The 22,738-nt window shown below is 41.3% G+C and overlaps 1 protein-coding gene across 1 annotated transcript in view; it reads right to left on the bottom strand.

Moving 5' to 3' along the window:
• Positions 1-10,163: 10,163 nt before the first annotated feature.
• The window catches only part of esrrgb (estrogen-related receptor gamma b), a 79,562-nt gene continuing 66,987 nt past the window's right edge, over positions 10,164-22,738 (bottom strand). Inside the window, exons 6-9 of the mRNA XM_076084599.1 lie at positions 19,108-19,218; positions 18,738-18,899; positions 13,129-13,398; positions 10,164-10,435 (exon numbers count right to left, since the gene is read on the bottom strand). Coding sequence (XP_075940714.1) covers positions 10,191-10,435; positions 13,129-13,398; positions 18,738-18,899; positions 19,108-19,218 — 788 coding nt within the window. The 3' untranslated portion in view covers positions 10,164-10,190. The remainder of the gene's footprint in view (positions 10,436-13,128; positions 13,399-18,737; positions 18,900-19,107; positions 19,219-22,738) is intronic.

The raw sequence follows: 22,738 nt of genomic DNA, 5'->3' as shown, positions 1-22,738 counted from the left end.
AAGTCAGTGCTATATTATATTATACTACATTATTTAAATATGTCATCATTTTTCTTTTGCCTCTTGAGGGCAGCACAACAAGCTGTCATAACACTGACATATTATTGCCTCATGAAGCTATGATATGGCGAATGCAACACCATTAATTTGCACTTGTGTGTCTTGCCACTTGGCGATTATAAGTGCAATATTAACTCCCTTTTAGCTTTTTTTTTTGTTTTTGGTCGCTACCAACTGCTGAGGGAAATATCCGTCTCCTTAGCTGCTAAATGCTCATCAACGCATAGGCCAAAATTTGACCTTTCTGGGAACCCAACAACTTTTAGATTTGTATTGGTTTAAAATTAGCTTGTAATCTGCAGCTACTTGTGAAACAATGCGGTCATAGACGTCGTCTCGCTACTCAAACTCCAGTCTCGCATCTCAAGTTGCCAATGACACTGCAAACAATGAGCAGCGCACGGAAAAGGAAGTCTTGGCTGGGATATCCGCTGTCTACACCAGAACCCCAGAAATATAACCCCTAGCCCCTAGGGGCGTACCCGTCTTCAGACTGATAGACGATGGGTTCTGAAATTGACAACATACCAACGTGTCTTCTTTTTTTGTTAAACAAGAATAGATGCAGTTTTTGTGTTTGCTTATTGTCACGGTGGCAGCAATAGGCCGTCATATGGAATACTAATCTGTGCAGAAAATTTGTTCCAAGTAAACACATAAGATCCAAGCCCTCATGTTTCCTCCTGATCACCAAAGGCAGAAATAGTGCTGTGAAATTTACAATAGATGTCATTCAGGTCTCTATAACAAACATGGCACCTTCTGCTAAGTTGCTGTGTGTGTGAGTCTTCTGGCCTCCATGAATGTGTCACATTGTTGTCATGACCTCCCTCACTTTCAGCTCTTGTCTTTGAACTGTAATTCAAACTTCACACAACAGCAGCTTCGTCTCAAGAGCTTTCTCAAAAACAATGCATGTCCTCTCTGACTTCAATGAGACTGGGGTTTTAAGATCTGGATTAATTGTTGTCTTTTCCCCGTGTTTAATTATAAAAAGACCAGAGCACTGTCTTTGCTGCTGTCTAATTCCACCATGTTCCGCTAATTATGTTGTGTTAATAGAGGTTTTTCTGTTACGGCGTTACACTCATTAACTTAGCGGTGACGCTGACCTTAACTGGATAAGAGGCCATGAAGTCATGACACTAACTGGTTCAAAGCCCATGAAACAACATAAGATTTCATTTTGACTATGATGTGTTTATAAAGTTTGGTATGTTCCCTTTTGTTTACCTCTCTGAAAGATGTTAGCATCATGTATCACATTTCTAAATATAGTATCACAAAGTCCACGTTATAAAATCTTGTCATCATAGCTGCACAAACCAACTCAAAGAAAAGTGTGCCCACAGTGAATTCTTCCATATCAGGGGGAGATGTGTGTCACTTCCTGCTGCATACTCTGGTTGCAGATACGACGCAGCTCTAGGTTTAATAAGGGTCAGTCTGGAAAGAGAAGCTGGAGAAAACCTCCAAAATGTCAGACACTGCAGTATCATCACTCACAGTAAATGGGCTTCTTTTTTCAGCGTCTCCCTTTTGTCTTCCTTACTGTGATCCTCCTGGGTCCGGTGCACGGCAGTGATGCTGTGAACTGATATGCAATTATTTAAAGCAGCTTGTAAAATACACACTTTCAGGTCAGCTGATGAAACAACAACCTAATGTGTCAGTGAATTAAATGTATGTATAGTTATCCTATTTAAGGCAAAACTATAGTTGACCATGTTTTCAAATCAATAGCACTGCCTGCCACCATGTTAAAACATCTCAAAGTTAAGCAGACCTCCATGTAACATAAGGCCCGGTATAGACAAAAAAAACAGACTGCCACCACCACTGCTTTCCAATCCCCAGTACCCCTGTTCCCATACCCACACATGCCCTCAATTACCCTATGAGCACCACATGTGCAACATCATTAATAAGATCCACTAATAATGGTGGCGAGCTCCATTGGCCGTGAGTGAGATTTGACTAATTACTGTAATTGTATTGGAGTCATGCTCATTAAATATGAAAATTGTGTTCTGTGAAATGAATGGGTTTTCATGATCACTCTTGTACGGACAGGCGAGAAATAAATTAGAGAACAGTTTCTCGTTGCGCAATTAACCACAGCACACACAGCTACCTGCCACACCCCGCGGTCTGGTAATATCGTGTGTGTGTGTGTGTGTGTGTGTGTGTGTGTGTGAGTGTGTGTGTATTTTTGTGGGTGTTCGGCATTACTTGTTGCCTATGATTTTCTTTACACGTACTCTATGCATGACCTGCTTACCCATGAAACGTGGAAATGGTAATATTGCACAGAGCATATAATTACAATTGTAATGATGTTTTTCTTTATCTTTCATACAGACGTTTTTCAGCTACATTTCTTTTTTTCCATTTGATTTTATGTTACTTGTAGCTCATATCAAGTGTTTTTCTTTTTCTGGTAAGGTTATTCTGTAAGAATCAACATCAGACATGACAAATATTTACATAGACTAAAATGCCATTAATGCAATTTCTTTAAATATCTCTGCAACCGTAATGTGTGATCACCACTGTCATTGGTGAAGAAAAGCTAACCTGTTTGCAAACATGAACATACACACAACTAAAGTCCATTTTATATTGTATATGTCATTCGTGACATTTCTTGCCATAAGCAATTAGTAGTGAAAAACTTCCTATCCATACATGAGCCTGTGACTCTTTACTGTAACTTTAGTTCATACTTCTTTCGATCATCTCTGGGGATTTCAGCAGCTGTCAGGGCTCCAGAGCCTCGGCGACAGAGTCTGGGAGTGGCTACGTCCCAGAGGAGCAGAGCACCCCCCCCCACCCCCTTGTTTCTGCATGCTCAAGTTGTTTGAGAAATCTTGCAATGCAAATGTGGTACTTACCTTTAACGCCCAGTAACAAAACTGTGTCACACTCTGTGAAAGCCCTGATTTTGTCTGAGGAGATATAGAGGTGAGGAGAGGCAGGTAAACAAAGCATAATGTGGAGGTCAAATGCTAATGAGAGCTCCATTCGTTACGTCTGGCTCCCTCCAAAGGCAAAGTAACAACGTCAGAGGCGCCCAGACATAATAAATCATCCCAATAAATAATAAACTTTAAGATTCAGAGAAGACTTGATGGTATTCATTGTGCCGCCTCGAATGAATTTACAACCAAGTCCTGATTTCTCTCATGTGACCCTATTTAAATTGTCCCATTTTAAGCTGCGTGCTTGAGACAGCAAGATGCTTGCAAGTCCATTTTCAGGCCTAACACCCCACCATATAATTTCCATCTGCTCACTGGTTAATAGGGTGAAGCCAGAAAGAACCCCACTATGAACTGTAATGTAACTTGCTTTAGTTGAGATACAAGCCATAACGCTGCGATACTTGAACAGATGCAATGCCATGCGGGGTTTGCAGCTGTTGCGAGGCCTCAGAAAACCCACAGCTGTCCCCTCTCTGTCTGAGTCCCCAAGTGAAAGGAGAGGGAAAGACAGACGTGACTGATGAGGGGATGAACAACCCAAAGAGTCATGTGTATCACAGGTAGTAATGTGCAGTATGTTAATGCGTATATCTGCTTCTTTCCTGCTCTCTCTCTCTCTCTCTGGACAGCAGAGGTACCGACACTCAGTCACCGTGGCTGCCTATAGATGGCGCTCAATTCATTTTGAAGAACACTGGCTTTTCTCAGGGCTGTCCATCACAGAGAGCCACAGACTGCATGGTGGCGGGGACGAGCTGTGGAGAAAGGCACCCTTACCTGTCCTTGAGCCAGGCGACAGAGTGAGGAAAAAAAAAAAAAAGAGTAGATTCAGCATGTATGTACGCTGCAGCCGGGAGCCATAAATCATGACCTTCTTCAATTTACACAGGGAGCATATTGATGGTTTCCTATCTCCTTCACTCACTTTCACCTGGTTACATTGTCTAAGACAACACCTTTCTGGGTAACCATGACTGACACTTTACAGCCTATTCTCAGTGGACTCTCACCTTCCCGCCGCTGAATAATCCTCACGTGAGGCGAAAGAAAGGAGCGTGAGTGTACGGTAGTGGTGAAGGTTGCACTAACAGTGTGATCATAGATTTCCTGAAAGAGGAAGCCGACAAGGTTGCCTGATTAACAGACCGCAGTGTGACAGTGTCAATGCCCTTTCTTAAGCACAGGCTGGCCCGACGACTGGTGACGATTTAAGGAGAATAAAACACGGTTGACAAGATGGAAAGTCACTCGGAGGACAGTGGGGCCATGCCCTTATTCCTCCTACAGGACTGAAAACAGAGGAAAAAAACACCTGCAATCCAACGAGCAAAGAGCTGCAACAATGAGAAGTTCATGAGACAAGTGATTACGTGTTTTATTCTCCTTGCAGTTATTTCTCAGCAATCCTTAAGTGTCCGTGGATGACACCTTTACATCCACCACACTAACATACTGGGGTTGCTGACGTACTGTGCAAAACAATCCACAAGTTAATACACAGTTGTTATTTCCAGCAATAATATGGAGTGGCGGGCGTAGCCGTGCCAAGAGAATACATAAAAAATGAAAAAGTGACAAGCCCATTTATTTGTTTAATTCAATCTTCTGTTGAGAGATCTTTTCGCTGGACATCATAGTTGATTTTGTTTAAGGGAATGGTTTGTGGCAGGCTGATTAAACACAGACTTACTCCCCCATCCCCCATATTGGCTGAAGTTGAAAGCCCAGTAAATGAAATGACTTCCACAGGATTGCACCACAAAGGAAGGGAGTGTGTCAGATGTGCATTCAGCCAGTGTTGTAGCCAACGCAAGGTCAAACGGGACATTGTGTAGACAGCTAACCAACTGACAGTCGGGACAGGAGGATGCCGTTACACCCCAAGGCACCCCCTTGCTAAATGTACAAGTGCACACAGACAGATGCACAAATTCACGATCGGTCATGCTAGGCACTGTTTGACTGTACATTTCATATGCCAAGGCTCTACTGCAATACCAGTGAAATGAAGTTATTAACATTCGCTATTATTTTGATGATATCCATCAAATAGAACAAAAAATCGATCTAAAGGGGTGAAAAGTGACATTACTGCAAATTACTTTATATTACATGAACTAACAGTCTGTTCTACTTTGGATAGAATTACTTATTATCGATGGGAAAGACAAGACCTTTTAATGTTTATTCAACTTTTACAGTATATAGACATTTGATAACTAACCTAAAAAAACAGTTTTTTTGGAGGTGAGTGTCTAACTGCAGATGTCATTTTTTTTCTTGCATCTTCTGAAATGTTAAAACACTGCATATTTTTCTTTATGTTAGGGGGAAATTCCATTAAAATACATATGTTGTGACATTGTAAAGTGTCAGCATCATTGCAGGGTAAAAACATCGTAACCTGCAATTTCATCTACTTGTTAAAAGCTAAAACCAGCTTTCTTATTCCGTATCCTCACGTCTATTAAGAGTTTATAATACTGATGCTCAAACCGCTTTATAAACTCAAGGATACAGTGTTGTTGAGGGTATCCACGGAGGCAATCATCACGAGCTACAGGGCTAGAGCGGGGGGGCTTTAATCACAAGGTTGATGGTTCGATCCCGGACTTATCTGCATGTTCAAGTGTCCTTGAGCGAGACACTGAACCCCATGTTGCTTCACAGCAGCCCACTGCTCCTGATAATTATGATAGGTTAAATGCAGAGGTCAGATTTCATGTATGTATGTGCGACGATAAGAATAAAGTTTATTAACTTAAAGAAAAAACAACAACACAATAGTCTTTCTCAGGACTGAGGGCTGAGGTTAACATCTGATAAAGACCACTGTGGTCCAAACATTGCCACGTTCATGTATAATAAACAGCAGTGTGTGTTTTTCTTCTTTTCTTTTTTGGTATCCATAAAGGACCTTGTAATCCCCCTCCCCCCCCCAAAAAAAATGGGGATATATTAATAAGTGAACCGTGTCCGTAAATATGGTACAAACTAAACATTTTCGAAGATTGATTCCTTCCCATTTTCGTTGATGTTTAAAGAAATAATTTGCAGGGATTACATAAACCATGTGATTTTATTGTCACTGTACATTCAGTGCACTGTTAGATCTGACTCACTCCAAAAAAAGCATATATTTACACATGGGTACATTAGGCATGAACACAACAAACAAAACACAAGAAAATGCCACACAATACTGCAGTGAAACCCAGCTGTTGTTGACTTTTTGCTTCTTCATCCCAACATTTCACATTTGTCTCCCCCTTTGTCTCCCCAGGATTGTGTGTGCATAGCTACCCCGTCCTATTCCAAGCATAGGCTAAGTTTATAATTAAAATGAACCAAAGCTCCCTTTTAGCTTGATTCATATATCACAATTGATAACATATTGCTTTTGAGGGGAGTAAACCTCTTGGGTAATCACATGTCTACGGTACACACACCTAGCAGGGTCCTTTATACACCGCGGACCAGAACGGCCAGGGAGGTTCCTCCATGTTTTATGTAAATCTCGTCATCTCAGAGTGCATGGAGATAAGATAACTCTGCAAATGGAACAGCGAATAAGAAGCTTTCTCCTCCGAGGAATGTGATCCCCAATTGCAGCAGGTTCATCTACATTTTTTTTAATACCCAGTCAGTGATGTCACTTTATTTCTGTGCCACCGATTCCCAGGAGGAACCCATGGCCCGCTTCCAAACCCAGTGTAATTTTCAAAACATGAATTGAGGTATAGGGTCTAGACTACTTCACTCGCTATACGTCCTGCTGTGCTGATGACCAAAATCGATGACAACACAGAGTGTGTGTGTTTCAGCCTTGAGGGACACAGAAAGGAAAAAGAGAATGTCCCACCTTAGACCAAACATAACAGACGCACATGACTCAATACAGTGATTTATATTATACAGCTATTCAGGTGGGCTCTAAACGTGTGTTCAAGTTGCTGATACACCATAAAAAATGAATTATACGGGCAGATTAAACAAACGATCGTAAGATCAATGCACAGCAGCTACAGTATAGTATGAAATATGCACAATACATTTGCGGCGTACAGCACTTTACAGTATGTCCACGTTGTTAACAAAGCACAGCTAAATGTCAGTCTGATGCTCCACAACACAAGGAGCATAGGTGACCATATTTGCCTTGCATAGCCCAGTGATCGCTCTGTTATGAAACTATTACAGACACGCATGAAATCGCCATTGTAAAGGTTTAGACAAACCCTCCCCACCGTCAGCCGAAATAAAACGTCTCTCGTCCCCGAGGTAGAGCCAAAGCAGAAATTTAATTGCTCCATTTCTGTTGAGAATTTCAGCTTAGGAGACAATTAGAATTAATTGGATGTAGTAGAACCGTTTTAGAACTCTGAAAATAAATTAGGCATTTTTCTTTTATTTTCTTATATTAATTTGAGAAGAAGGGAAAGTTGGGAAACAATTATCTGGCACTAGTCTTCAAAGTGCAGAGTTAGGAGGTATGTGAGGAAGAGGAGAGAAGGTCGCTTTGCATGTTTTGGTGAAGTTTTGGGCCAGAATGTGTTCAACAACACTTGAAATATTCTCCTTTCACTATGGTAATATAAAAAACATCACTGTTTTATGGTAGTTTCATCTCTTAGTTAGGCTTCAGGGCGAGACTTCATACAGCATCTCGTACTGACAAAGAGACTGATCTTTAATCAATGCATATATTGAGTGAACGAAAAAGATGTTTAGCTGTTATCACTGCCATCGTAGGTTTGGAGGATGTTTAAAATGAAAGGACGCACAGCTGGATGATTAGCAGAGTAAAAGTACAACCATTAACAATCTACTGTAAATAACATCCATGTTATTTACATTTATCCATGTGGCTCAAAACGCAGTATGATCAGTTTTTCATTTTTAAGTATTTGAAGACACAACGCTTTGGTTTGCTACTGTACAGCGGCCCCTCACTTCAATCGGGGATGGATTAGCTGGTTACACAATTGGGGAAGTGCATCATGGGAATTGTATTCTCTACTGTGTTGGGTTATAATTATCTATGCATTTCATTACAGTGAATCAATAGCATCTGTTCCTGTGGGGATCTTTGCAAGTGTAGAAACTGGCCTACATCTGTAGTTACTGGTCGCTTGGCTTTGTGTTTTCTGCTCATTTGGGCAGAAGCTAATGACCCTTTAAAACACTCTTAAGACACGGCTGCTTGAGAGTGTTCATAAGGGACAATATCTGTCTCATTAAAATCCTAAGAGCAGCTGATTATTGTATTATTTTGATCTTATGACATGTTTATAGTTGTATCACATTATTCTGCTTGCATTCTTTGAATAATTTGGCAACTGGTTTAAAACTGATAAAGATTGCCTTAAAAAGTCTATTATCATTTCTGTAATATACAGATGTATTACTTTAGTTTGCATCAGTTTTGTGTAGAAATGAAAATACGGTGCCCGTCTGAATGATTAGCAACTACTGTACATTACAGATACAGAACATCAGTGAGCCGTAATCCGTGGTTTGATATATTCTGTCATTATTGTTGAGTTTCAAATCAGAGAGGAAATCAAGGTAAGCTCAGAAACACAAGTGTCATTATATTGTTGCACACTAACATCTAAACCAGCAGCCATCTGTTAAAAGTCTGCCATTTGAGATCGTTACTTATCAAGGAGACAAAGGGACTCAACACCCTCAGTTTAAAAACAAAAAGGAACGTTACTTTTATTTGAACTTGCCCCCCCCCCCCCCGATAGATCACAACAATCAAAGATAGAAAGTTTCAAAGTTGGCAAAGTCATAAAAGAGGAGAAATTACGCCCAATATAGAGCCGCAATATTTAACATGTAGCCCCCACAATATAACATCAGATTAATGGATTTGATGCGTGAGGCTAGCATGCTTTGACCAACAAGAAAAACAAAAGACTATTGTGATTAGCTGCAGCACTATTGCTGTGAATATAGTGACACTTGTTTGAACCTACAACCTAAACAAAGAGGGATGGATATACGAGAAAAAGCAAAACCTATACAATATAATGCAATCTAATACCGCACCATCACAAACTGTGGACTCAAAAATGACCGGAGTTGAATCAGCGCCTATGTGACACAAACTGAACATTATAAACTTTACAAAGGTAGTATTTATTGCAGGGCTATCAGGTTGCATTACAGAGCGATTTTAGATTGCATTAAACTGCATAGATGTTGCTGTTGTTGTACCTGTATTTAGATAAAATAAACCTCTAAAATTCTCAGCGCAGAATATTACTTACGTGTATTTTTCACAGTATACTAAGTTGCCAATATTTGTGTGTAACACTGAAGACAGAGAGAAGTGAGGAGTGAATTTTGTGTCTATAATGAAAAGAAACACTGACTGAGACTTAATACAACACTCATTATTGCCACGTTATTCATAGATGCTTAGTGCAAACTCTTTGTGAACTATGATTCCCAGCCAACCAGTGTCCTTCTGTAAGCACCAAGTCGACTACAACCGCTGAGTTGATGAAGCTACTACGAGGTAAATATATTTACGAGGAAATCGAGAATCTCACAGACCCCTGGTCGCTTTTCTTTGATGACGAATATAAGAATATGTCTAACAATTCTTCCCCCCTACCCGCCAAGTGCAATTTCACACAATATACAGTACACATATTATATGTAGACCAGTTAGAGACTATTGCTTTAACAACTGAGATTAGAAAATACGAAAGAAACAAACAAAAAGCACATAATGTGGCTATGTAGCCGTACAGTTCTTCAGGACATTTATATTAACATACTTCCATTTTGAGATGAAAATAAGATAGGAAACAAATTCACAGAAGCTTCAGGTGATATAGAGCAATGGGTCTCTGGCTATAACAAGACCTCGGTTGCCTGATTTCTGTACACAGCATCTTTATATACATCATCGTGATCCCATGTCAATCAGGTTGATATTCACCCTTTTTAAAACCATTTCAAGTCCCTTTTTCTTTTATGTTTATAACCATTTAAAAGTGTTAAAATGACTCAGTAGTCCAAGCATCATCCTTTCACTGTCAATTGGCACACCACCTTTTATTTTTTTATGGGCTGTCCCTCTCCTCCCATTGAGTGATGCAGCTGTCTGTCAAACATCTGGCCCAGGTGTCAAGCCTTGGCCTCCAACATCTCGAGGAATAGTTTGTGCATGGGGACTTTGCCCTGCATTTTGATGCCGTAGAAGTGCTGGACGGCCTTGGTGGCGGTCTGACGGAGCAGAGGCAGGGTCATTAGCAACTTGCCTGCCCGTCGAGGGTCCTCTGGGTGCTGGGAGCCCTCAAAGTCCTGCAGAGCCTCGTGGAGAGAATCCTGCAGCCTTTGGACGGCCTCGATGTTCTCTATATGCATGGAGTCTGGAGCAAGAAAGGTGGTGGGAAGGGATGGAAGGAAGAAGAAAAAATATTTCTATTATGCTTATTTGAAAGCTTCATATTAAATGGCAAATGTATTGAATGAAAGCAAACATTTTCTATCGATCTCCAGTATGACAAAAGACCTACAACAACAAGGCGGTGTTTTGCCGCAGCATTGGCTGCCTTTAAAGTCAGTCTTTGCAAACATGCAATTTCGGAGAGAGGTTTTCTCTTGGTAGTAGTTAATGACGCTCCTTAAATAAATGCCTATGCGTGGCCAGGGCTCTAGGGAGAGAAAGGGAGAGGTACTGTAGGTCTGTATAAATATACGGTGGGACAGGAAAAAGATTCATTTCTTCTGGTATCATGGACCACATACATCCCCCCTGCTAATGAATTCAGATGGCTGCATTACTAGGATATCGTTCAGCTGAATGATGGCGGCAGATGGCCTTCATTTCCATAAGAAAGAGCAGTTGGCCCCCTTATGTATAGGCTCTAAAATAAAACCAGTTGAGACTTATTAAAAACTGCTCTCTATGTATAAGTCTACAAGTCAGGGACAAAAAAACAGGCTTGTCCTCCAAAAGGACAAGCTGACAGAGAGCGTTTTAATGGACAAGCAGTGGTTTGCTTTCAACCAATTTCACTGCACAGATTTACATATCATTTAGTGTCGGGTCTAATCCGCCTATGTATCATATCCACAATTCATTAACTGATTGATACAATTGTGCACAACACAATGTGAATTCAAGTCAGTATTATAATTGAATTTGAAACGATTCATCTCGTTGTATCTAACAGAATAAGAGCGACTCGTATCATCCTAAACACACCGCATTACTGACGGTAAACCAAATGTGGCTGCTGATTGAAGTGAATTAGATCAGCTCCGCTATGTGTCATGAAAGTTGTGGAGGGAAGTAAGACCGCGTATAAACATGTAAATGAGGCAGAAAAAAAGGAAAGTACAAGGCTAATTATGTTCCTAACTGACTGATTAAGTCTCTTTTACCAGTCGCCTTCTGTGTAAATTGCGTTTCTATCTTGGGAAATTAACTAGGCTATGTGGACCGCACATGTGTTCCAGCTCTCTTCATTTGAAACCTTCATGTTAATACTGATCTGATCCTCGTTTGGCTGTGTGAGCACATGTGTGTGAGTGTTAAGCAGAGAGGGGAGGGGACGAAAGAACATGTCTTTTCAAATGTGTGTCAGTGTGTGTAAATGCACATGGAGAGCATTTTCATATGTGTGTGTGTGTGTGTGTTGAAGGATGTTAGGGGCGGAATGCAAAACTAACTTTGAAGAAACAATTTCCATGTAATCCGTCAGCAGCCTGGCTTCAATCCCATCGATACTCCGCTAATTACAAAATCAATGGCCATGAATTTCCACAGCTGTCACACCCACAGGACCCCTGGAGCCGAAGCTCTCCGAGGCTGTGTTCAAACGAGCCGAAGCTGCCCTTTCGCCCTCCCTGAGCCTCCCCCTCAACCCCTGCCTTCCTCTCTCACACTTCTCCCTTACCTTTACATCCCTGTCTTTCCATCAACCCCCAACCCCCCCGCCCCTTCCCTCCAGCTCTCCCTTTCCCATTTATCCTCCCCTCTCTCCCCTCTCCCATGGAGAGTTTGTCATCAGAAGACTAAAGCTCTGGCCTCAGCATTTTTCATTTTTCAGTCAGGCAGGAGAAAAGACTCCTAACAGGCATTGATTAGTGGGGGACAGCCTGGCCTCATGAAAAGCAAACTGTCGATACGGGCGCAGCGTCTTCACATTGGAACAAACGAGGCCCGTCGCTCCCCAACGCTCATTCCACTCCACTTAACACATTTTATTGACAGCCCCTGTTTTCCTAATGAAATGCTAAATATATCTCCCTCGGCTGTGGCGCGCTGGCAGCCACTGTTATGGAGATGGAGAGAATGAGAGCGCAATGTGACAGTCTCTCACACACACACACACGCATGTGCACAAAGTTAAAATAGAGCTGCACACACACACTCTCACACACAGAGAGCGTTGAATTAAACAACCGTGCTCCTGACCTTTTTGTCCCCTCTTATCAGGTCTCCTTCAGCGTGGAAGTGATCGGCTCGCCAGATAGAGACAATCACTTGCCATTTTTTGTTTTATTTCTTTGTTTGCTTTAATTGAATGCCAACCATCTAGATTTATTTAAGATGTAATATAGAGATATACCTTCCTGCCAAGCTCATGACACCAAAATAAAGGATGTTTGGCTACTGACTGCGATTTGCAATAAAAATCCAAGTTCTTGATGATACCTTTAAACATATCATTTTAAAAATCAAGTACCGAAACTAAAAGTAATTCATGTTTAACACTTTGTTTTATAGAGTAAGTTCTAAAATAGTTTCTATTATATTTTCCTTAAATTTCCACTTTAGCTTTAAGTGTTGAAAAATCTCAAGCATTCATCTTATTCCAGGTTTTCACTGACTCCATGTTTACACTGAATGCGTTTCAAATCCAAGGCTCCATCAAATAACAGTATCCTTGACGGCTTCCCACATTTCCCCAAAATACATCCTGAAATATTTGGTATATTTGGAAACTTTGGTGTCTCCACTACAATGTAAAAAAAAGTTCTGTGTCTGGACAATGTTTGGCAGCAGCGCATCACTTCATAGTGACCAACAGTGGGTTTGAGGAGTTAACTGTACCCGAGTTGGCGAGGGCGATGGCTTTGAGCGTGACGAACTCTTCCTTCTCCATGCGCAGCTTCTTGTAGCGTCGGACCAGCGGCAGGATGGCGACGTGCAGGTCCAGCAGGCCTGAGATCCTCGCCTGCTCCTCGTCCACCACGTAGTCCTCCGCGTACACGATCTCGTCCTCACAGGGCAGCGAGCGAAACACGATACTCAGCACCAGGATCTCCATCCAGGCACTCTGCAGTAGACTCATCTGGTCTGCCAGCGAGAGAGTGGAAAAACCTGCAGAATTGAAAAGAAAATGTATTATTTTTTGGGGAGATTTTCTTTCCAGGTATTGCTGCGCTCACATTGCATAACCACAATATGAATCATGAGATAAACCCATTAACCTCAATGCACTGTGACATCTTGGTCCTCAGGATGTTTTATGGGCTGTGTATACAACCCGGTATAATCCCTGGAGAAGTCCAACTTGAAACAGAGGCCGATGACTGTATGTGGTGGCTTAAGGGAGGAATATAAATCAGTCAAGTATGGAGGCCTTTGAAACATGAGCCACGGGCGCTTCAACCGTCGACTGAGAGCCCTCTGCAAGCCACCACATAAGCACATGAGACACCGCCATAGTGAGGACAAATCCACTCTTAAACCTCACCATCTCTTATTCACGTCATGGTACAGAAGAGAGAATAATAAATTAATTCTTCTTCAGAACAAAATACATGAATTCTGCATTTTAAAATGGAGTAAATAAAAAGCGGCCTCTGTCACTTGATCAGCATTTCTGGTTTATGTCACCTTCAGGGTTCTTCCTTTATATAAAGTGAATCAATTAGTCGTGTCAATTTTCAAGAGCGAGGCAAATAAAGGCAATCTGGATTTATAATAAGGCCAGAAAGGAATAAACAAGGAGTTTAGAGGATTGCATTTGTTCTCTTGGTTTTAAGCCCACATTCATACACATAATTGCAGGACTTCTCTTTAAATGCACTGCATTAGTATTATTGCAGAGAGACATAACGGTGTGGTGATGTGAAAGATTTTCAATCCAAAACAAAACAGAAACATATTCCACCTGGTAGACACCTTCTGGATCCTTTTGTCTCTTGTGTTCAACCTTCTGCACTCGAGTTAACAATCCATCCAAGATCTCGAGGTCGACCCATCAACTCTCTTCTCCAACATTCACACCCGCCACATCAAACAGACGGATATGTGAAAGGACCTCAAGCGTCACAATACCTTTCACTGCTCTATAGTGAATAGGAGGGTGATTGGGGGTATTGACCCACGGGCCTTGAACCCACCACGCTGCTTACTTAAATCTGAGGTTGTATGGAGGGGAATGGGGCAGGTTGACTTAAAAGAGGTCCTCCCGATGGTTCTTATCAAGCAAATAGAGAGACAGAGAGAAAAGAGTGCTGGGGGTGTCATTGATTAGTAGATTGTAATCAGTCCACCGAATGCGAAAGGGGGATCGATGCAAGCCTCAGATCTGACAAACAGACAGTTGATGGAGGACATCCGGTACACGTTTAGCAGGGGGATGGAGGGACTATGGGATCACTGAATGTAGATACTGTACGCTGCATCAGGGATTCAGGAATTTACTCTCCATCCCCAAAAGACAAGAAAAGTAATGGCTTTAATCCCATAAGGTGTATTCAGAATAATGAGGGAGGACCAACGACTAAAACATATTACATGTGTGGACAAAGTGAGTAAGAAAATTAGAGCAATGATTCAGACAAAAAGTAATGCTTATTATGAGTGTTTAACGAATCAAACCTCTGAAAAAAACACTCATAAATCATTTTTATTCTATCTTTTGGGGCACCATTTCTTTTGCTCAGCGTTTTATTTCTACACTTCTTTACACATTTTGTGAAATAGGCATCACCCTCTTAAGCTGTCTCCTCCTTTTCTTTATCATTCTTTTCTTTTCCCCAGCCCGTGTGTGTTTTTTTTCTTTCCACTCAATTTACTGAAGCGATGGAGTGACTTCCTGGCTCCCTGGGGGTCGCCCCGGAGCTTCAGGTGTGTCGCCCGGAGGTGGCTGAGTTAAGTGTCGCCGTGGAGGGTGATTCCCCCCTGATGAAATATCAATATTTCACCCTACTGATTTGCTGCCGTTTGACCAAACATGACACAATATTGAACAAACTAGGGAATGTCTCCGTCTCCATCTCTGCAGTTTTCTCCCCTTGTGATGGCAAAAAGCATGAACAGAGACAAGGATGCCACAGGCTTCCACTACACTATGTGAACTTTAATTATTATCTACTATGCTGTCCAACAAAGGCAAAGAGCAGTAAAAGAGAAATTAAGGAAAAACTGTAAAGTGTACAGGCTGGCAGGGAAACTAGACTATACATGATACTTAAAAATGCAGATACTGCACTCTGGCTTTGGACGAAATCGAAATAAAAATCAATCTACAGTTTAATACATTTAATTATGTGATTTAAAAGCAACATAAACTCACCAAATTGTGTGAATTCACTAGAGTAAGAAGCTGAGATGGCAGTTACTGACACTCTGCTGAGCTAGGCTAGTTACCTCAAACTAGCTTAGATTAGCTGTGGCGACTGCCTCATGTAGTTATGTTGTTTAACAAACTGATTAACCAAAAAATTTGTTCAAAACTATTTTTAGTTTGAGATGAAGCGGGCTAGGTAAATTTACCTTTAGCTAAAGCTAGCCGGTGAAAGAGCAACATACAGCTATCTTGCTTTAGCTATCTAGTTAGCCGAATCTTTATGACAGAAAGTAAAACAAAAGACTTTGTGTACTGTGGTTTGGTTTTAGCTCCGTTTTGTCTCCATTGAATACTTGACATGGTGCTTTTATAAATGTTATGCATTTTAATGGGATGGTGTTTTTTCTCTTACATCTATAAAATCAGAAATTCATATCGGCTACTAATTTGCAACAGCAAGTGAGCGTGTTTTTGTTGCCTAAACCTAACTAACCACAAGAGGGACTTGCAAACACCGGTCTCCAGTTTCAAAGTGCATTTTGTCTTGGTAACCCTGAAATTAGTGATGGTGAACCAAATGTACTTACTAGGACTGTAATGTGACAGGTCATACTGAACCACTGTACCATATGATTTAACAGTATACCATGTGCCTATTTCTATAAAGGCATCACTCCGCAGCATACCATGGGATGTTAGTGATTGTTTGCAGAAAGGAAGAGTGCTCTGGCTTTGCAACAGTACAGTAGAGGTACAGATCAGATAAGTAATTGAATCCCTATTCAGTGCAATGAAGAGACTGAGTGGTTGGCAGTGAAGCTTGAAGCTGTCATTGAGAGCTCGGTCTAAAACAGACAGCAGTTCACTCTCTATTCATTTAGTATCATTACAGGCCTCCTAAGAGCCCTAATGGGCCTAATAAAAAGACAGAGGTAATAATGAGACTAGAGGGCCCTATGTGAGCCGGAGGAGTAGGAGGGGGAGAGCCAGGGGAGCAAGAGAACAAGGAAGCCAGAGAGTGTGTGTGAAAGATATGATAGTAGTAAGAGTCTGTGTGTGTGTGAGTGGCAGAGAAAAAGAGAGTAAAGAGGAAGAAAGCGATGCTGAACTGACTGGACATTAAATACCAGAGGGCGCTGAATGCTGTTGCCTGGAATATAAATCTACACATGTTGTGTGCACTTAAATGTCTGTGTGTGCAGGTGTGTGCGTGTCAACAGCTGCACAAAAGAGTGGCCACCTCTGACCACATTACAACCGTGCTGCTGTTTCCATCTTCATGACAATCAATGGCAGCCTGGCGATGAGTTACAGCCTTCCTCTCCAACATGTTTAACTTGGGTTTCTGCTTCAAAACGCAGAGGAAAACCACGTCTCCCAAGAGTTTTTTTTATTGAAGGAAAACTTGTTTTTATTTGTTTTATTTCTAAAGCTTCTAATTTCTATTTGCTTTCCCATTTGGAGCAAACTTGTGCACGTTAAAGTAAGTTGCCGTGAGCCCGACTGTTCGTCACAAATAGTTTAAGTCTTCAAAATGACAACATGTAACATATTCAGCATTGCATGTTTCCTCCCAGGTCTCCACATCTGGATGTTGAAGGACTTTTACATTAATGGAGCGATTTGCAGTAATGACTCTTATTACCTCATCGTTAAGGCCATTTGCGCAGTGGGCTATGAGTGTAATGGTGGGAGTGGACTGTTAAACTGTAGGGACCCCTTTTGTCTTAATCGTTACTTGGTGACACTCTGACCCGGTGGCCCCGGTTAAAATGTCCCCAGAGTGTCACACATACCCCTTTAATAACTCTGTCAGGTCTGGATTTAGATCTGCATAGCATAGAAGATCAATAGTTATACATAGAAAATGTGACTGAAAAATGTGACTGAAAAATATGACGGTTGAATTCATTTCTGCATCTCTGCCGCTACTGTATGATTAAAAAGAAGAATTTACTACGTGACATAGCATTATAGTTTACATTATTTTGATAGGTGAATAACCGTGTCAGCTCTTTGGTTCCAGAGTCTTATAATGTGAGGATGTTTTATGTTTATTAGTATACATTTAATATATTTGGGGTTTTATGCTCTTGGTGGGATAAAACAAGCAGGAAGACGTTATCTTGCACTCTGGGAAATTGTGATGGCCATTTATTTGATTAATGGAGAGACAAATTAGCAGTTAATTGATAATGAAACTTGCTTGCTGCAGTGCTACATTGCATTCAAAAAATGTTGACTTGGCAACATATGCAATTTTGTATATCCTATAGTTGATTGGATCAATGGGTTGTATCTGAGTGCAACCTGCGCTCCCTTCAAACAATCTGGAGCCCAAAGTGTCTATTTCAACTGAGAGCGATAAAAAGAAAAGAAGATCTCAGAACATTTTGCATAACAAGTCTAATTTAAGAATTCGTCAACAAAAAATGGGGAAATCCATCAGTATTTCCCTCAATAAATCAATTTTACTGTGTAGTCTCCTTAAGTAAGTAAGAGGGTTGCCTTCTTTAAGTCTGGGATTGAAATGGAATACATTGACACAGGGGCGGACCCCCCCCCCCCAGACTCTCCCACCCTACCCAGTCAAATCACAGGTTTCAGCTGCTCTTTATTGATTAGATTTTAGAATATGGGACTAGCTTCTCCCTTAGGTGCAGATGAGTAGCAGATGTTAATTATCCTGTGTGAGCCTGTGTGTATGTGTGTGTGTGTGTGTGTGTGGGGGGATGTTTATGTGTGTGAAACAGTCGGTGAACTACTTCAGTAATCTCATACTGTACCGTTCCAGCAAATTAAAGTACAAATGTGGGTTTACTTTCTTACTTTACCAACAACATATAATCTATGAATCCCCTTTCATGAATAAAATCTCAGTAATTACCACATTTTTTGATTTTTTTACCCAAACATCTCAGATAATCCTAGTTCTATATGCCATAAATGTATTTGTCTATCAATTGGAAAAAAAACAAGAACAACATTTTTCTATTTTGTATTCATCTATTGATTTTTGTCGTAACGCTGGAAAGAAAATCGTATAAGTGCTTGAAATGGTTGAATCAAGAAATATAATATGATCCGAAAACGATATCGCAGACAACACAGTCATTCATTAGCAGTCATGTCTCTCTACCTGGGATATGTTTTGCCCAGCCGATGATGACCACCAGTTCGCGGTCGGCCAAGTCGCACAGCGTGGTCAGGGCCTTGATGTCTCCGTCGGGCATGGTGGGGTCAGGCATGGCATAGATCTTCTCTGGCTCCACCACCAACAGATGGGAAACGATCTTCGTCACTGAGAGACGGATGCAGAAATGGAGAGAGAGAGAAAGAAGAGAGACGTGTTGTGAGACAATTTTAGGCCAAAGCATGTACAGAAAATAATGTTGGCTGGATAATACTGGGGCACAGAAATGACAAAAAAAATAAAAATACATCTACATAGTGTTAGTCTAGACTGTAGAGGTAGAAAAAACCCCAAAGGAACAAACTGTGCGACTCACATGGCTTTTTGGCTGGAGGGGGAATGCCGAGGCCGAGGTAGGCGCTGTTCTCTGCGTCCAACCTCCGTTTGTACTTCTGTCTCCCCCCTCTCACCCGGTCCAGACGCACACCTGCAAAAAACACACATACATGTATAAATGGTAGCTACACCAAAGACATTTTAAAGCCAATTTTTATGCAGTTACATTATCTACTTTATCTGAAACTACTTACAATGATAAAAGACTATTTGCATATATTTTGCTGAGTCATACATCTCAAGGATCGCTCCTCACAGCAGCCCACTGCTCCTAAATGCTTAGAAAGCAGGGATCAGATTTCATGTATGTACCTGTATGTATGTGATGCTGGAAATAAGGATTTGTGTGTTTTTACTATCTTATCTTTATTATGAAACTGAGGACTACTTCTGAAGTATCATATACAGCTGTGGCCAGAAATGTTTTTCCTAGTTTTAGTATATATTGCTAACTGGAATACCAAACATGTTGAGGCCTTTCACATAATGTAGTAATTTACTCCTGTATAACTAATTATAAATGCATACATTGTAATCAAGTTTTTTTTCCTTTTAAATGAAATAGTTCAATACCTCCAGTTGCAGATGGAAGACCTAGTTAGTATACAAATGGACATATCGGGGATTATCTTGGAAGCCACCTCAGAGGACACATCAGATGCACCATATGCTGGATTTACACCCTCGTATTAAAAGTTGTTTGAGCATTGAGAGAGAGCAAACAGATTTTACATGGTCAAGCGGAATTGAGTCGTGTGAGATTTCCCAGTGACTCGTATAAATTCCGTTGATTCCCCTGGAAACAAAAGAATCCGATTAGGATGGTCTTTCAATTTCCTGACACCGACTATCCACTAACCTAATTACCCACCGTGCCCAGAGGGAGCTCATTCTTCCCAGCAAACACAGTGAGATCATTTTATGCCTGGCAGATTGAAGCTAAATCGAGAGCCCCTCTCCTAACACAGCTTTCCATTTGTACGCCTTAAAGTAATCAATAAGGCTTGCAAATAGACTTCTTGTTCTTTGAACACATGTGGAAGTGGTTTTAATTAGTCAGTTAGGCAGCTAGGAACTGTGTTTGCGACAGATGGAGCTTTAGCCGCTGTTTTCACCATTACTCTTGGTTAAGGTAAATTTAAAATTATAAATTGAGCTTCAGGAAACAGTGCGCATGTACTTCAGATATTAAATCAACTCGATGGCTTCTCTCTATCTAATGACACACATAGGCCTAATAAAGGGATATGCAGTGAGTAAAGGCTTTCACAACAACAAGCTTGTGTGAGGCAGAAACTTATTAAGCAGGTGTATACCTTAAATTCATGACTTGTCAGACTAAGTGACAGCAAATTGTTGCTGCTTTTGTCCCTGACATACTACCATCCTCACATGCATGCACACAGAAGCACACACACACCCACACACACACACACTGTTTTCCCCGCTGCAGGCTGCAGGGTCATGTGGCTGCGACAAGCGACAAGTGACCAAACAGCCGGAGTTAGAATTCCAAAATCTGCGGGGGCTGTTTGAACTGGAACATCCAACTGGCCCATAATTAATAGACGCTGACAAGAATTAAGAGCTCAGCGCTAACCAGTTTCAGTTTACAGCTTAGCGGCGCTGCAAAACGGCAGAGACCCAATGCAGGAGGGCAGACAGAATGACAGAAAGCAAGAAAAAAAAGAGGGTGAGATAATGTTGAAGAACAGGAGGGTCGGGGTATAAGACAGGACAAGCTGCTGTTTTGGGCTGAATGTATCAGTTTTCTGCAAAATCTCTGTTTCTCTTTCTCTCACTTTCCCTTCCGTCTGTCTCTTTTTTCTCTGCCGTTCAGCATCGGGTGTACATCTCCCTCCCTGACAGATATGCTTGTCCCAGCCAGCGCCTGATCCAACCAGTGCGGGATTATCTCCTCCCCATGTGATACGGCACAGTACTGAGAATCTGACCACAACAAGACAGCTGGATGAGGCCCCGCGTAGAGGGGCTGTGGAGGAGGGTGGTTGTGTCATCGTCAGCACCACATTCCACACCTCAGGCCCAAAACCACAGCAGCCTCCATGCTCCAAGAAGATCAGGAGAGGTCGTGTCTCTAGTGTGAGACATGGGGGGGGGGGGGGGGGGGGCAACAGATCATCTTGAAAGCATCAAGATCTTTTTTTATTTTTTTTACGATTGCTGGCCTTTTAAAAAGTGTGGCAGCCAAAGTATGGATGCAGGGGTGAGGAATGGGAGGTGGTAGAAGTGTTGTGTGCTGAATGTTATGCGCTCGGTAAGATCATACAGTACAGTGTGCTCCTAATATAACAGACGACCTGAGACACAAAGATACTGGGTGACAGTCCATCCTTGCGCAACGTGTTTGTGTGTGTGTGTTGGTGTACATTTGTGTTGAAAGACGATGAGGCATGTTTGCATAGGAGCAATCTTTACGGCCACCTGACCCCGGCTTCCCTTTCACATTCAATATCTTTATTGACTTGTACAACCTTAAAGCACATTCCCGATTGAAGTGGCTGTGTTTTCCTTTATGTGGCGGCCGCTGTGTGTGTATGTATGTGTCATGCGGATTCATTTCATTTTTTTAATGTGTTTATCATTTATTTGGATCCCTATTCTTTCCAACAACATAGCTTCCAATCCTACTTTTATGTCCATATAAAAAAAAAAGAAGCATAATGGTTTGCAGCCAGGATTTCAGGTATAATTAATTCCTACACAAACAGCAGAAATAAAGTCACTAAATTGTTGTAACTGCTTGGACTTGTCACATTTATTTATTCAGTTAACTGTAATTACACTTCCTGTAAATCTCATTAAAGTGCACCTTCTCCAGCTGCCAGGAACAAAATTCTTGTAGGGAAATAATTAATCATTAAAAAAAAAAAAATGTTGGTTGTTATAGCAGGATTAAATATATTGGAATTACACTACGAAATACCCACCATGGTAAGGTTTTGTTTAAATTATAGCATGTAACTCCGCACTGTTGTTAAAACCCTAAAATTTCCACAGAAATAAATGACTTGACATGACTTCTGTCACCTCAATGGCTACGAGCCTGCACACTGTAAAAATACAGAACAGATTAAACGTAAGATAAGTTGTAAGAAGTATGATTAATAAATAATGCATCAAATAATAATGAATTAATAATAAATAATACAGATAATAAAAAGAGTACCGATCAAAAAGTATCACAAAGAGATTAATTCGTACGATGCAGAAGAAGCTCTACAGCAAACAGATTTCATCACACAAAAGTGCACGTGGCTCATACAGTGTGTATCAAGCCAGTGTACTATATGTTACTATATGAACATGTGCTTGCGCATGTGTATGTATCTCACGCAACTATTTTCAGCCGCTCACCTGTCAGAGGCGCTTCTTTCTAGAGAATGTGTCAGAATTGGCTGGCTGGCTAACGCTGCCAAAGGGAGATTAGGAGGTCCCTATTTTAGCTGGGAAAAATCAGAGGGATGCAGCGTGCGCCCCCTCCTCCACAGTCGCTCACCCTTTAAAAAGGCGCAGGGACCTTGCCCTTCCAGAGCTACTTCTGAGGGCCGAGCCTGCGAGCCCGCAAAGAGCTAAAGACATCGGACAGC

The sequence above is a fragment of the Anarhichas minor genome, unplaced genomic scaffold (assembly GCF_050575085.1).
Source record: "Anarhichas minor isolate MPS153535 unplaced genomic scaffold, ASM5057508v1 ptg000136l, whole genome shotgun sequence".
Taxonomy (NCBI): domain Eukaryota; kingdom Metazoa; phylum Chordata; class Actinopteri; order Perciformes; family Anarhichadidae; genus Anarhichas; species Anarhichas minor.
This window is presented reverse-complemented; position numbering and strand designations above follow the sequence as displayed.